Genomic DNA, 17,471 nt, shown 5'->3' with positions numbered 1-17,471 from the left:
CTGAAATAAGTTGTTTATGTTACGCAGACGGCTCAGCTTTTGAATATGGCGGTGATGAATCGATGTCATTACATTACTCCAAGAGAGGGCGCTAGACGATTTTCTTTTTCTTTCTCTCTTTCTTTTATTATTTTATGTCTTTCCCGTAGTCTGAAAGCCATATACAACGATACAGAATGATTAAATGAGAAGTGAGATCAAGATCAATCTTCCTGGGGTGGTGTCTCTTCACAGTATCTGCGAATTTCTGCGTAGGTTCTACAGCATTTCAAATGAATGCTAAGCATTTCTCTGCCGTTGATGTTCCATGCTCGAGCCGCTCTTCCATAGAGTTATGGATCGAAGTAGTGGCTATTTCAGAGGAAATGTTGAAATCCGGTATGGGAACCTGATGATAGGCCCTTATCTGAACAAATCGTTCCATTTTTTTTTTTTTTGTGAATATTTATTGTTATCATTTATCTATGTATTCATTTATTGAGCTATTTATTCATTAATCTAGTAATTAATTGATTAATGTATTTATTTATTTATTCATTTATCTATTTATGTATTTATTTATTTATTCATTCATTCATTCATTCATTCATTCATTCATTCATTCATTCATCCATCCATTCATTCAATCATCCATCCATCCATCCATCCAATCATTCATTCATTCATTCTTTGTAATCTTCGTATTTTGTTAGGGAACACCAGTGGTCCTCATGACTGAAAAAGGAAATACAGTTTTGTATTATAGAATGGTAGATTTCCCACTTTTTTCTTTATTGATTTTTTGCTCATTGGGTTTCTTGCGAGACAGAAGTGATGCAAGTGTTGTCTTTTGTCGACGCAATTTATTAACACTTATGTGAGAGCGCATTAGTTTTCCGCGGCACGGAGCATGCAGCCTACAAAGAAGATTTGATTCTTCAGTATCTTCTCCTTCTCTAACACCTCCCTGACTTGCCTTGAATCCCGGGCCAATCTCATGGTACAAGGTACTAAACCAAATCAACAACCAAATGATGAGGAGTTTATTAAAGGGTGTGTACAGTTCTGATCGAGGTGAAGATTTAGCTTTTAACGTTTTGCGAGATATTCAGAAACCACTCTATGAGATGTCAAAGAGCATGCAGTTTTAAGGGGTAGCAAAAGTTTATTCGATGAAAATCGGTTTTGAAATGGCTGAGATATCCAAAAACAACGTGAAACAAAGAGATCCTCATAAAGTTGTGGCATGTCGTCTTTTATTATTGACACTTTTTAGGATATCTCAGCCATTTGAAAACCAATTTTCATCAAATAAACGTTGAATCCTTCTTAAAATTACATGCTCTTTCATATTTCATAAGAGGCTTTTCATTATCTCACTTAGGAATGTTCAAAACATGAATCCCTACCTCAACCAGTACTGTACAGTCCCATGGTTAATTTAGTATACTATTATGTTGATGGACAGTGGTCTTTAGACTTAGTCCCTGACATCCCCTGAATGCCTCCTTGAATTATAAAACGTTATATTACAGTGTGGATATTTTTCTGTTTGTGTGTTTGCTAGAAGGGCAATTCAGATAGAAACCGCATAGAACAATAGAAGGAACTCTTCAAGTTGAACGTTCGTTTACAACATTGCCGACCACTTTATCACAAGTTTCCTTCGGACTTTGAACTTTATGCGCATGCGCATTAAGATTACAATCTTTATCATACACTATATTACTCATGAATTGCTGTTATGATAATATTGTCTGCAGTGTTCAAAGTTCATCAACAAACCACACATAAAGGAGCTCAAGGAAGGCCTTTTCTTCGTAAAGCTTATTTCGATTTCATAGAGCACACCTAATCATTACTGCGAGGCAGAAGCTTCAAGAAGAACAACTCATTCAGCGCTCCTCACTTTAGAATACACCATGAAAAGTATGTATGATCAGTTCTCATTTTCTAAGGCGTTAAAATGTTCGAGAGAGAATTGTTGACTCTATCTCTTCTTTTTTTTTTCGTGTCTGATAGAGAATTAGAGAGCCATGCAGAGAGATAGAGGGTGAATGAGCAATTTACAGTGGTGCCATTTTCTTTAAATTGTCATCATTTTCTGTGTAAGAATGTTATTAATCATCCACGTTTGTATTGCATCGCATGCAGGAACTGTAATGCTACGACGCAGAAATATTCCTTCAGTGCTCAGCTGCAATCTAATGATTATATGCGTCCCAGGGCAACATACTCTTTCTTAACTCAGGTGTACAAGACGGTACAAAATGGTGCAAAGTATAATGGGGCAAGACAAAAGGAAGTACACTTCAAATCACCAATTATATTCAGATAAATCCAAGATATTTCAGAAATTGAACAAAGCTCTCTGTTGGTAATGATGAAAATGTGTCCAAAAATGCTTAAATTGATGGGTATTGAAATTGGTTGTTTGTTAATTTGTTTGCATTTTTTTTTTTTGCTTGATCCAAAGTCCTGTATATTTGGATAATTAGTCTTAATTGTTTTGCAAATGATATGAGCAGGATAATTTGAACGATGACCACATGATTCTCAATAATATTTTCTGAGGGTCCCATATCGCACAAGCTTATGCTTTTTTAGTTGGACCCTCTGTTTCCATTCCCATCCTTTTATTTTGATTTGCACTATGCATAATGTATATATTTAAAAGAAATACAATTATGTTTTCTTCATTTTGTTACTCATTATCACATGTATTCTGTTAATTTACATTTATGCGATTATTACATTTATGTTCTACTTATATATTACTGTATATTATTTTCTCTGTTCAAGTTCAAGTTCAAGTTCAAGAATTTATTCGTTTTTCCACAATAAAATCATACAGACATAAATCTCACTTTCTTGAGTGACAGAAACAATGTATGTAAATTCGTACAAAGAAACCAACAATAATGAGAAAAACTAATAGTATCAATACATTGCAATTGTTGCAGAAGTAACGAAAATGAAAGAATTGTCAATATGCACTGTGTGAAAAAACGGAGGGACCTACTAAAAAGACAATGCTTGTAGAGTGTGGGCCCCTCTTGTATTAAAAACTCGATGCAAAATTTGACTAAATATAGCAACAAAGCAGCACGAAAAGTTTGGCATAAAAAGTTTAGCAGCCCACTAAGAGACAGACGGACAAACAGTTACACACAAAACAATAACAAACGAAATAATGAGCATGAGACAAGACTGGGACAGCAACAAGACTACTTATAGGGAAGAAAACTGACTTGACGACACGACAGGAAACAAGACTACAGCGCGACGAAGAGGTAACAAAATAGACAGGAGTAAGCAACAGAGACAACGATCCTCGGAGGTTAGAGGAAGAAAGAGAAGAAGAAGAAAATAAGAATATACAACAAACCCTTCAACTGCGAGGTATAAGTTAAAGAAGATCTTATCATAATCAAAGCTAAGGCAAAAGTAACAATAATGAAAAAACGGCAATAAAGATTTTGCGGACGGGAAACAAAATAAGCCTATGAACTAATCTGATTCAGGGGGTCGTCATTATAGGATTGCAAAAGAAAAAACTTCAATCTCCTTTTGAAGGAGTATATAGAGGGAGCAGAATTTATATCGTGGTTCAGGGAATTCCAATAATTAGGTCCAGTGTAAATAAGTGTATTCTTTGCTAGAATCGTTCGAAGAAGTGGTAAATGAAACTCGTTAGAGCGTCGGGTGGGGTAATTATGGAATGATCGATTTTTTTTTTGAACATAGAACCAAAGATAGGTGGCAGTAAACTGTTATCATACATATACATAAATTGGCCTAAGTTGTATAAAAATAATTCGTTCATTTTTAGTAGCTTATTACAGTTAAACAATACATTTGTATGTGAACGAGTGGGAGAAATGGAAATGATACGGAGGGCTTTTTTTTTTTTGCAATAATAACACTCTATTCAGCAGCGTCTGATGTGTATTGCCCCAAGCTAAACTTCCATAATGAAGGTAAAGGAGTATCAAAGAGGAGTATAACACAAGTAATGTCTTTTCAGGAATATAAAATTTTAGTCTGTTCATAACACCTATATTTCGAGAGATGATTTTGCAAATATGATCAATATGTATTTTCCAAGAAAGTTTATTATCTACAAAAAACCAAGAAATTTGAAATATGACACACTTTCTAAATTACAATCATCCAGAACTATTTCTGAATTCAAAGAATCAACAGTATTGCTGAAAAGCATATATTTTGTTTTTTGAACATTCAATGACAACTTGTTAGCTCTGACCCAGTTGGTCACTTTTTTCAATTCTGTATTAGCTTGTTGAACAAGAACAACGATATCGTTATGGGCAAGAAAAACACTGGTGTCATCAGCATAGTGTATAAAGGAAAGTACCTCTGAAACAGAGGAAAAATCATTGATATATATTATGAATAGCAGCGGCCCTAAAAGACTTCCCTGTGGAACACCACACTTTACATCTCTTATAACTGAATTATTATCTTTAATTGAAACAAACTGTTTTCTGTCAGCTAAATAAGTCTTGAACCACTCCAAGGCCTTCCCACGTATTCCGTAGTGCGATAACTTGTGGAGTAAAATGTTGTGATTAATTGTATCGAAGGCCTTGGAGAAGTCCAAGAATATACTAATTAAATGAGAATGATTGTCAGTTGCATTAACGACTTTATCAATAAAATGAAGAACTGCATGGATGGTACTATGTTTTTCTCGGAAACCAAACTGGGAATTTGTGAATATTTTGTGCACATTTAAAAATTTGGTAATTCTGGTGTATATTATTTTTTCTAAAACTTTCGATAATGAACATAATAAAGAGATTGGACGATAATTACTGACATCCAGATTATTGCCTTTTTTAAATATTGGAATTACTTTAGCCAATTTCAGTTTATCAGGAAACATACCATTAGAAATTGACAGATTAAAAATGTGAGCCAAGGGATCTGCGACTGATGATATAACACCCTTAAGGATACAATTATCTATATCATCATAACCGGAGCTACGTTTGTTTTTTTTTAAAGAGGATACAATATCGATAATCTCATATCTATTTGTTGGAGTTAAAAAAATAGAGTTGGGGTTACACTGGCCTAAGAATTCAGTAAAATTCTGTTCTGTAGCCGGAATACCATGAGCAAGCGTTTCACCTATTTTTGAAAAATAAGAATTAAAAACATTTGCAATATCAACAGGGTCATCAATTATTTCATCATCCCACTTTATTTCATCTATTTCTGCTTTTTTGTTCGGAATATTCATTGCCTGCTTTAAAACTTTCCAGGTATTTTTAATATCAAACTTAAATTTCAACAACTGCTGAGAATAATACCTTTTCTTTTCCAAACGTAAAATCCTAATTAATGTGTTTTTATATAATGTATATTTGTTCTTTGATCGTTCAGTTTTTTCCATTTTATATTTATAATACAATCGATTTTTTCTATTAATTGAACGAAGAATTGATTTTGAAATCCACGGTAACCTAGGTGTCTTTTTATAATCCATTATACTTTTTTGCTTTGGAATAATATCATCCAAAAGAGAATTAAATATTTCCATAAAATTATCAAAAGACAGATTAACTTCATCATTTTCATAAACTCGTGACCAATCAGCATTATCAAGAGCGGCATCAAAACTGGCTAACTTTTCACATGAGACTCTACGTTTGCATAAAGGAGCTGAAGGGTTAGCATCATTAGCCAAATTTTTCAAAGTAAAATGAGTCATGATTGGGAAATGGTCGGTCACATCTGACATCTGAGAGAATTATAAAAGAATCGGGAAGAGGTAAGATATTGCAAAACAGATTGTCAATTAAAGTAGCAGAGTGATCCATGACGCGAGTCGGTTTAGTAATGAGTGGCAAAAAGGATGAAGACAAAAATGTCTCAAGAAACTCGCTTGGGATATAATCATTTCCAGATTTCAGCAAATCAATATTATAATCACCAAGTAGAAAGCAATCCTTATTTCTAAAAACTGGGTTTTTTACCAGGTCTGAAAGGTCACAAAATCTAACGTATTCGAATTAGGAGGTCTGAATGCGCGTGCACCTCTTAGAGGACTTAATCACAGAGTTAATTACGAATCGGTATTCTGAGGGTGTAATTAAGTATGAAAGTTAATGGAAAACTTAATGATACCAAAGAGCGTCATTAACTACTCCGATATCACGCATTACATCGTGTTTCCTCTGCCACAACGATGCTTACCGTCTTCGGTAACCGAGGAGCGGTTGAATCTTGTTATTATGGTATCCGTAGAATTCAGAGAAAAAAAGAAATATAGCCGATCTTCGAGGAATTTTGTCATTTATGTGAGCAAAGAGGTTGAGATCTTCGCGTGCGTAGGTGAGGGGTTGTAATCAAACACCAGAGTGTGCGCACGGAGCTCTTGGGTTGTAATTACAGGGGGCGTGCAGGAGCGCGCATTGAGGGCATATTTGCACGTGTAATCATCATTTTGGCTTCTAACAACGCGTCTGATTGGATGGAATAACAATTAGATGGGAGGGACCTAAGATAATTACAGGGGACTTAACTTAATTACGTCCTCAGAATACCGATTTTGGCCATGATTAAGGGCCTATTAACTTCACGACTTAATCACGAAGTTAATTACAGACTTAATTACGACCTCAGAATACCACCCCTGTATATTATACCCAATAACACATTCCTACATCCTGGGATAGAAATTTCTACAAAAAGAGATTCAACAGCGTTGTCCATTCTACAAATGTCGTTGTGAACAATACATTTGAAAATACTTGATACATAAAATGCAACACCGCCTCCACTTCTGTCCGATCTATTACTGACATACATATTGTATCCGTCGATTGCAAAGGAATCTTCCGTAGTGGAAGTCAACCAGGTTTCGCTAAGTCCAATGATAGAGAGTGATTGGCTAGCATCGGATTCTAATAAAAAAATTTAACTCATCAAAATGTTTATTCAGACTTCTTATGTTAAAATGCAACAGAGAAAACGTGTCTTTAGAGAAATTAAAATACATATCTTTGAATTGATTAACTGTTATGTAATTACATGACGTGTTCAGATTTAAATCATTACTAAAATCATAAGGCAGTTCATTTACTGCTGAATTAAGATTATCGGCAACGAAGTTGTCATAAGGAGTTGCTTGTGTTATGCCTCATCAACTGAGTCAGATTCGGATGTTGTGAGCCTATGCAATTCAAAAAAATCGTCATTTGGCACGGAATGAAAGGGTGCATTCGAGAGATCAGCCATAACGAAAGATGAAATTGTCTAAGATATGAACCTGCATAAACAGTAGCGCTGTAATGAAGGAATGCCATGTTATTATGCAATGGGAGAATAGCCAGCAGACACGGCAGACGGAATGTGAGAAGGCGCGGGAAATAATCGATGCACATAGCAGTGTGCATGGGTTGCGTAAAGACTTGAGTAGATAGAGGATCGTTGCGAAGGAAGGGAACTGGGAGTAAAAGAATGCAGAATGAATTGGGCTAGAAGGGTCAATAACGATGAGAGAGAAGAACAAGGAACACACACAACAGGTGAACGATGTTAATTTGATGGAAATGAAAATAAATTTGAACTTTGAACTTTGGAAAAAAAAAGAACCTGATACTCTACACATCAAATCATTAGGAAAACACAAGGAGACGTGGTAAATGCTAAATTATCGAAGCAGCATGACTTCCGATCATCTGTTTCTTGTACAAGAATTGTGGAGAAATTATTTCCTTGTCTAATCTGATCTTCATGATTGTACTGTGGTGCCAACAGTGATCACTATTTCGTATAAAGCAAGGGATATTTTAACATTTTGTAAATCTCATTAATTTTAGTAATCATCATTATACTTTATGTGCGAGTTCACTTGGAACGTCTACTTTATGTCGTTTGACTTACTTTATTCTGTTCAACAAGAATATGATATGACATCACTGTATAACCCTCTCCGAACGAAACATTTTCCCCCATAACTTCGATTCCTCTTTAATCAAATCCACCTTTCAGCCCTACGAACCTTGCTTCACTGCACGTGTGTAATCATCGTGCTAGCGGCAGTCTTCCCCGGTGAGACGCAGGCTTGTTTTTGCCCGGCCGTCGCTGATGAGTCGAAGATCTGCATGGCAGATTTCGGTAAATTTAACCCAAACATTGACTGTACTATCATACAAGATTTTGGAATCCCAGAGAATTTGTACAACAACAAACACGTTGCCACAGGCATGCAGAGGTTTATAAGAAATCGCATTTGAGACTATACATTGTGCCTAAATACGCCCTACCGTGTGATCGCTACAATTAATGAAGTAGGCCTAAATGAGAGACAATAAATATTACGTTAAGAGAGATATTATTGTACTAGCTGCTGTAGTAAGATTATAATTTCGATCATTGTCATTATGAACAAAAGTTTATATTCAGTGAAAGTGGTGGTGGTAGAAGCACTAGAAACAGTGTTAATTGTAGCAGTATGTATAGTGATCACAATAGGGTTTTTTTTTCAATTCAAGTTGTGCTTTATGTCCATGCATCAAAGGTAATACAAATACAAAGTATACATTAAATAAACCACATTACTTGTAATAACAAATGCAAATCACAAAGTTTGATACAAAATTATTGTATGAACGCATGAATAGAAACAATGCATACTTTGTCAAGTAATTTAAGTAGATGTTGCAATAAAGTAGGAGGCACATCACTTCGAGGACTTTTAAAAGAAAACGCAGAGTATTGGTAAAAACTATAGTAGACAGTTAGAGTTGCAGTTAGGGTGTTATTTCACTCCCTGTTAGCCTTGGCCTATAAAATGGCATCGTCAGACATATTATAATGGGAAAGGTATGATTTTTTTTAATCTGAACTTTCAAATTTTACTTTTCATATTTAAGGTCCTCTTATGTTGAATCTCTTCCCTTAGTTGTTTGATTTAACACTATTTATCGAAGTCAAATATTAATCATAGTGCAAAATTGCACTTCAAAGCAAATCATGACAAATTGTGATGATATTTTGACGCCCATCAGAGTATCGCTTTTCATAGGTTTTGAGCAGATAACTATAAGGACCAATTTTCAACTACGTATAGCGAATGCCGCCTCAAGTAGATGGCAGGATGTTCATTCAATTTTCACGGCAATCTTTCGAATAGTCAATGTCTATATGCAATCTATCAAAATAATTGTCAATATCTTTCTAATCCACGCAATGCATTCATTGTGTCAACAGCAATCAAAGTCGAAATTCTCAGCCAGGACCAAAATCGGATCAATGGGACCGTTTCAGAGGTTTTCAAGAATTCATCGCGCTCACTGCCCCAAGTTAAACGGGGCTCTGATCTGACTTTGGCCAAATCCACTCATGTCTGTGGGCAAGTAGACGTGCAAGTTGGATCTACGTATTTCATCTCTGGAAAGGGTGAGTTAACCCGTTCCATACTGAATTCTGAAATACCCATAGACTTGATATGCATGCAGGCTACCACGTTCCCATAAGGAACGGGTTAATACTCACATTCATGTATTTAAAATGAAATATCCATAACGGTGGAGTTATCTTCGGATGCCATGGACGGGTATACGAACGTCGACGAGATCGACAACCACAAGTCATACAGCTCGCGAGTCATACAGCCAATGAGTTCGACACTATAGACCGACGTATTAAGCCCCGTTTTGTATCTACTGAACTCGTGGGCTGTGTTTACCTAGTGTCGGTCTCGTGGGATGACCACCGATAGACAACCATAATATAACCAATGTATATCTGATTCCAACGGAGCAGTGGGTCTTTTATGCTAAAATTAATAATGTCATTTATAAAAAAAAAAAAAGTATCCACCGAGTGTCAACTCCAAGGTCCGAGTTTGAGTAAAAAAACAACAACATTTTTTTAGATGGGGGGGGGGGGGTAGAGGCTCATGCCGTCTTACTTTATGGTATCAGCTTGTAACAAATCGTTAACTGGTCGGGGGATATAGTGTCGTATGCTTGATACTGTTATTTTCGTTTCCTTTGTCATTTCACTGCGGACGATACAGCTGAACACGGGAGACCCTTAGTACACAAGTGCGCATCCGTGATCGGCGAATATGGCGACGACGGTGTTCCGTATCGTGGGGACCTTGCAATCGACGTCAACCCCGACTGTGATTCGCATGGCAGTGATAACAAGCCAATAAAAACTCAAGCCGACGGTTCTGGTCATGTGTTCAACCTCAGCATCCTTCTCCTCACCTGCTCGTTGATAGCAACACTCTTCTAAGATTTGTTCCCGTTTCCTGAAGATTTCTGCTTTGTTTTCTCCTTTTTTCCCAAGCAGTGACGTTGTAATTCACTGTTTGTCTCTGAGGAAATCCCTTGGACAAGACGTTTCACATGATTATACAGTTGACCTTCAATTCGATTCAAATCAAAATTTCATTTCCAGTATCACATAAATTCTATGAAATACAATAGTTACGAAAGTCAATGTTACGCAGAATACATGAAGATACTCATGAAAATGCTACAAGAAAATACAGCAAAATAATGTGTACTTATGCTTGATTGTTTGAACGAAATCGTGTTATTGGGAAAAAAGAGGCCCACATTGTCATAAAGACAAACTTGGAGATGTGGGCGACTCTCTAAATCAATTTGAACCACCGCCATGCCCCACCATCACAATATATATATATATATGTATATATATATATATATATATATATATATATATATATATATTATATATAATGTGAGGACATGGAAGTACACAGACACACATACATGCATCCACAGGCACACATCAATGGAGGAAACAGAGACATATATAGGCCTGCAGTATAAAATAAGAATTCAAGCATCGGGAAAGATTTATTTGATGTATGTTACTAAAGGCCTAATTATATAGAGAGAAAAAATGGAGAGAGAGAGAGAGAGAGAGAGAGAGAGACGGAAGGACTGATGGGAGGTCATTATGTTGATCTGGGGCCTAGCTGTTTCATTAAGATTTATGATTGATCTTACGCTTGATTTATTGAGACAACCCGGCTAATCGAGGGTAAGCTCAATACTGATCGTAAGTCTGTTTCATAAAGATACTTCCGCTTGATTCAAAGCACAGATTTCATAGCAGTTTGAACGTAACTTCTTTGAATCGCATCAATCGTAAGGTCAATCTTACGGTCAATCTTTATGAAAGAGGCCCCTGGTGTGGTTAAAATGACAAATTCTTCTGAAAGAGCAGTGCTGGTAATGGAATAGCTACAGTATACATTATAGTACACAGACATCTATATTATAGGCCCCGTTTCTTAAAACATGTTATAAGTGTGTAATGACCAGTGGCGATGGTTGTTATGATAAGCTACTGAAATCCCTGCATCTGATTGGGTGAGAGCAAATTTGTCACAGAAATGTGGCAGTTCTCACTGATAACATTTTTTTTATGAAATGGGATCTTGGTTTTAATAAGATAACTTGTTGGGATATGAATACGGTATATCATGATTCAAACTTTCAAACACTCGAAATTGAATATGTCTGTACGTCTTACTTTCTACGGCCAATTAACATGTTGTTTTTCATTCGCTTTGAGTCAGGAAAATGGTTTCCATGATTGAGTGTTATCAAATACGCCTAGCAAATAGAATCACTTCTAGCTGTTATGCATTTCCTTACAAAACCATTTCGATAGTACCTTTTTACCTGTATGTATACTTGAAAATATTTTTATTTTCGATACACATAGTGTTGACGATGATGTGTGTCTCAAGGTTTGTGTGTGTGCGTGTGTGTGTGTATGTGTGTGTGTGTTTTGTTGTAATACATTTTCTTCTTTCTTTAATATTTGTCTAATATTATTAAAGGACGAATAAATTACCCAAGTTTACATTTCAGCAGAAAGTCATTGTCGTTTTACATTGATAAACAGACTTATTTTTTGAATGGTCATGACTAAATAAAAATTTATTTTTCTTTGGTGTACTTCCTGGTGTCTTCCTACAATTATTCCTGTTTATTCGTGTGATTGCTGGGACATTCAGTGCTCTAACTAGGAAAATTAAACCACAAGGCAAATGCGAAATGTGCTGTATATTAACGAGTTACCTAGCATTCAGTAATACAAAATGAAATTAACAAACTAAATAAAAACAACTTATCTCAATAAGGAAAGAGAATCATGGAGATGAAAATAACATGATGATCTTGACTTTATTTTGTACACTATACTGAGAACTTAAGAGAAAAATGAAGAACAGTAAAGAAAGTGTCTAACAAAGAACTACACAGGCCAAGGCAATATAAGATCATTATGGTAACGGGCTGACAATTCTGTTCCGTTAGCTAACACATCCATCTTCATCTTTGGTGGAAAATCAATTACTAGCTCCTGTACAGGCTCGTGATACAAGGATCACATGGGGTGAAATCGCTATCGAGTGGTCTAGAAGTAACGGCAAACTCAATCAGGTTCTCGATAACGGAAAGAGAATTACCGAGTTCTCTACATTTAGAGCGTGTGATAGAAAATCAACTTTGTAGGTAGATCGCAATACTCAATGTAGAAGAATATCAAGAGAGAGATTGAGTCATAAGGATGAGAGAGTTTAGAAAACAGAGGGAGGGAGAGGAAGAAAGTTCATATTTTTCTTGCAATTTGAAGAAGATTCAGCTGGTTTAATTTCCATCCACTGATATTACACACGTTCATCCATTCATTGACCCCGTTTACAGTGCGGGGCTGGGCCGAGCCGCGGCCGAGCCCGGCCTCAATCGCGGGGCCGACCCCGCAATTTTGTCCGTTTACACCACCGTTCTGTGGTTTACACTGCCGGGCTCGGCCACAGAACTATATAGGTAGAATGATCAAGTGGGGTCTGAAAGCATAGCCAGCGCACGCGATCTCCGCCATTTTGGTTAGTCTTTTGTTACGTCACGACTTGTGTGCGCAGAACAGGGTTTGCAAAGTTACAGCATAGAGCGCATGCAGGCCTACGCTGACTTTTTTTTCTTCTTTTTTACCTCCCCCTGTTCATCGCAAGCCGTGACGTAACAGAAGACTAACAAAATGGCGGCATGTAACGTGCGCGCAACTGGCTATAAAGCCACGCATGGGTTGTGAATGGGCTTGATCAATCTACCTATTTATATCTGTGGGCTCGGCCCGGGCTTTTAATTCAAGCCTTTCAATATTTTGTCGTAGTGGCGCTCTGCTTGTATACGGCACAGTGCCGTATATTAATGCTTAAAGTGAAAACTAAGTTTCGGTAAGTGCTTGAGAACCCGTCTAGCACCATTTCATTTTTGCTTGCAATATATCGAAAGAGTCCGCTAAGAAACTTACCTGGCTGACACGGTTTACCGGAATGATAAGTCGGTTTGGAGTATTTTGAGAAAAATAATAATAGTAGGAAAACCGACTTTTATTCCAGAAGGCTCCAGACTAACTCGGTCTCGGGAAAAATTCGACCCTACTTCAGACAATTCACACGCAGTAAGTGATCGCCACATTCTACTGGCCACTGCATAATACCAAATGAGGCCTAACTGAATGGACAGGAAAGTGCGTGCTAACGTAATCCTGTACAAAACAAAACAAAAATGACAGCGCGCGGTCTTCAGTTGCTGAGACGCGCGGTCTTCAAATGGAGTTTTTGTTGTTGTTTATCAAGCGCCTTTGATTGTTTTAGAGGTGCTTGATAGGCGCACACTAATTTTGCATGCGCGCAAAAGAGGTTTTTGATGCGCGCGTTGTAACAACACGGACCATTACTGCGAGTTGCCAGAACACGAAGCGCTAGTTTATACAGGCCGCTCCCATAGGACAACGCTGTACAATCAGAGGGACAACCATTACAACTCATCCCGCCGTCAAAGCGAAGCCGAGTTATCCCCGAGTCCGAGTCTAGCCTGACCCCGTTCGGGTAAGTTCTGAGACTGAACGTTTTTCGTTAATATTTCCCATTTTCGTTGTTACCCATAGAATATCTTGTTATTACAGCGTTATTCCGCACATTTCCTAGGCATACGTTCACATTTTGGAGCAAAATTTGACAACTTTTGCAGGCGTACCAGAACTTTGTTTGGGCTTTAAGAGAGTCTGGCCAACTCATAAATTGGACGCCATGTCGTTACCCAGCGTACAGTGCGCTTAAGGTTTTAGCGTGTGCGCTTGGGGGTTAGCGTAGTACGCGCAGGCGTCCCAAAGGCGCAAGGCACTGTGTTGCTTGACTCTGTTTTTTTTTTTTCATAGAGAGAGAGAGGGAGAGACACACAGAGAGAAAGGGTGTAGGTTTGGGGGGGGGGGGGATATTCTTTCATTCCATCCATGTTGAACAAAGCCAACAACCAATCATTTTTACACATTCAAATAGACCATTGTAGACACAAGCACCCAGGTATAGGGAAGCTGTCTAAAGGACATAATTTCTGAATATAAATATGATATTTTTTTTTGCTGGAAAAATAAAATAAGAATTCACAGTATGCCGTGTCGTACACTTTCACTAGACTGTATGCTATATTGTATTTAGCAAGCTGTCCGGGAACAAGAATATTGTATAACAAAATGATAAATAAATTTACAATTCTAGCAGTGCACAGGCGATAGACGAATTCCAAAGTTATTACTGTTTTGCGCGTAAATAACCACCAATTACCATCCTATTTAGTACGATATAGTTATGTATGAAACTGACATGAAGGCCTATGTAATTCAAAAGGAATACGCCTATGTACAATGTACAACATGAAACGTCATCGGCAAGGGCGTATTAAGGTATGTAAATAATGATCTCAAATTGTTTAGAAATAATTTTTATAAAAGACCTGTAATTGAACGAAAGCACAAATACCTGGATAACATATGATAATGAGGGATATCCTCAGTGACATCCGTACCAAATATAAACTACGATCAGGACCATTTAATAGATATGAAATGTTAAAAAAAAGCCAAATAAAATTGTCCAAATGGCTACCGGTATACCTCAGCCATATTACATTGTTCTCTTAGCAGGTGTACAGCATGTCCCCCCCCCCCCCCCCAAAAAAAAAAAAAAAAAAAAAATTACAATCAGATTTTCGCATTGATAACACCCAATATGATTAAACTGTCTAAATGCTACTTCAGAGTCTTAAAATACAATATCTTAGCTCTATTTTGCAGAAAACCTCATTCAATTTGGTTAAGCGGTCATAGAGAAATGTGGATTGTTGTAAAGCATGTCATGAGTCTGATTCTTCCAAGTTTAGCACTTTGATGCTCTTGTGTGTGAATACAATAGACAGAACTTGGAGGAAAGAGATTTCTGACATCCTCTACAAAACTCCTCATGACCACTGAAGCAAATCGAATGGGTTTTCTGTAAAATGTGGGCAGTGAGTTATAGTTTCATACCCTGAATTTGTATTTAGATTGATTCTCTATTTTAAAAGATATCATTGCGGAGGGTCCCGTTGTATTTGTTTTGTTTTGTTTGTTTGTTTGTTTGGTGTTTTTTTTTTTGGGGGGGGGGACATACGGTAGAGTACGTCATGACAATGTTACACGACACTTTCATATCTATTGACAGGAAAAAATGGCATGTTTGTCATTGTAAGATTTAATGCGTCGAGTGTCTACTTTCCTTGAACTATATAGGTGTGAATGGATGACTTTTATTGTTTAAGAGAGCAAGTATTAAGGAATTTGAGCATTTTTTACACGGAAGTTTACCTATTCATATATTTTCATGGCAATACTTTGAGTGGTTAGTTTAGAAATATGTGGAAAATCTTGTCATTTTACTATTTTCACTTGACCTTTGACCATCATGGCCAAAATCTTTCCCTACGCGTAACTGTGTAGTAATAGATGACATGCAAATACCGTGTTTGGTTTTAAGTTTTTGCATTGGGTAATCTCCAAAGTATATGGAGGAACTGGGTAATAATATTTTAACAATAGATACTAGAATTTCAAAATTTTACCTGACATTGATCCTTGACCTTTGTCCCCCTCCCGTGGCCCCACCCTCCCCCCCCCCAAAAAAAAAACGTAAAAAAAAACTAGATCACAAAAGAATCACAATTGCCGCAGTAAGTTTCGTCTGGAAATACAGTCATGTACTCACCTTCACAAATTGCATATAGATTATATGTGGGAAATAGTAATACGATCTTTATCACTGAAGAAAGAGTGATGTATGTTATGTTATTTTTTCATTGTCGAGAAACGGAATACACTTGAATTTGAATTTGAATTTGAATTTGAATTGTTTTAAGAATTTAACCATTACGTACATGATTTTGATCTTTCACTTTGAGCGTATTTACACAAAAGCTTAGAAGCTAAAGACAAAACTTCGTCCACTCACACATGCATACATGTCAAGTTTCATTACAAACGGTGTCCACAAAATTGATTACGGAATGAAGGACAGACAGAAGGACGGACGGACGACCAAAACAAATGCCTCAGGCGACACTTTGTACGTTATGGCGGTGACATACAAATGTACTAAACTTGGATAGTCTGAAAGACACCGCGAGGAATCCAAAGAAAACAAATTATATAGTTTTCCCGTCGCACTCTGATTTCCCACTTTTTTTTTCCTTCGTTTTGGATCAGTCGGAAAGCGGTGCATAGTTACACTTGAGTCAGGTCACTTCAAGCAACGCCATGCTGGGCAAGAATTAAGGCATGACAAATCTTCAGTTTTTCGCAGAAAGATGTCAAAATAACTTTAAAATATATTATACACCTTCTACTTCATTAAAGTAGACAACGGCAATGACAACTCATTATCCCCACTGCACCGTGACTGATATTGGGGATTTCCCAAAGGCAAATAAAATTAGCGCGTAGCTGCGCGTAATGAACAATGGGCACTGCGTATGAGCTTTGCTCGCGCCCGCGTGATTGACTTTGGTAACGACATGGCGCCTGTAGATCACGAGACCAGCTTTTGACCAATCACAGGCTTCAAAACACATAAGCCAAAAACCGAGTTGGCCAGACTCTCTTAATATACGGCACTGATACGGCACTGATACGGCACTGAAACAAACGCAATTTGGTGTAGTCTGGTTTCCAGACCCTTTGCCAACTGGACTCCGCGGCGGCGATGAAGTCGCCGCCTTTGCCGAAGGAAAAATCCTTTGCAGGACAAAACCACCTTAAACTATAGTTTTCGACGTTGAGGGCGTTAATATCCTAAATAGCGAAATAGTAGGGCCTACGGACAGAGGGTCTGGAAGCCAGACTAAATTTGGCCGTGCATTTGGCCCAGTTTGCGTTTACATGAGAAAAGCCCGGGCTCGGCCGCGGCCGAGAGCGTGGCCAAATGCGCAGCCAATTTTTGGCCCCGCATTTGGCCTTTTGCACGTTAACACTGAAATGAAGGCGGGCTCGCCCAGCCTCAGTTGCGGGCCGAGCCCCGCAATTTTGTCCGTTTACACTGCCGGGCTCGGCCGCGCTTTTAACTCAAACCTTTCAATATTTTTGTCGGT

General features: G+C 37.5%; 1 protein-coding gene across 1 annotated transcript; it reads left to right on the top strand.

Moving 5' to 3' along the window:
• The first annotated feature begins 1,805 nt into the window (after positions 1 to 1,805).
• LOC139739353 (uncharacterized) lies at positions 1,806 to 10,574 on the top strand. Its single transcript, XM_071650007.1, has 4 exons — positions 1,806 to 1,908; positions 8,005 to 8,130; positions 9,226 to 9,414; positions 10,037 to 10,574. The coding sequence occupies exons 1-4, from the start codon at positions 1,902 to 1,904 to the stop codon at positions 10,258 to 10,260; spliced, it is 546 nt and encodes a 181-aa protein (XP_071506108.1). The 5' UTR covers positions 1,806 to 1,901; the 3' UTR covers positions 10,261 to 10,574.
• The last annotated feature ends 6,897 nt before the right edge of the window (positions 10,575 to 17,471 follow it).

Source organism: Diadema antillarum, unplaced genomic scaffold (assembly GCF_040938485.1).
Source record: "Diadema antillarum isolate AM-2024a unplaced genomic scaffold, OU_Dant_1.0 scf00000003, whole genome shotgun sequence".
Taxonomy (NCBI): Eukaryota; Metazoa; Echinodermata; class Echinoidea; order Diadematoida; family Diadematidae; genus Diadema; species Diadema antillarum.
The sequence above is the reverse complement of the archived record's forward strand: the minus strand, read 5'-3'. Positions and strand labels throughout refer to the sequence as shown.

Excerpts from the sequence above, each read along its gene's own strand:
- LOC139739353 (XM_071650007.1), top strand. Across the intron at positions 8,131-9,225 it reads GATCTGCATGGCAGATTTCG|CAATCAAAGTCGAAATTCTC; the intron begins GTAAATTTAACC and ends TTGTGTCAACAG. Across the intron at positions 9,415-10,036 it reads GTATTTCATCTCTGGAAAGG|CTGAACACGGGAGACCCTTA; the intron begins GTGAGTTAACCC and ends CGGACGATACAG.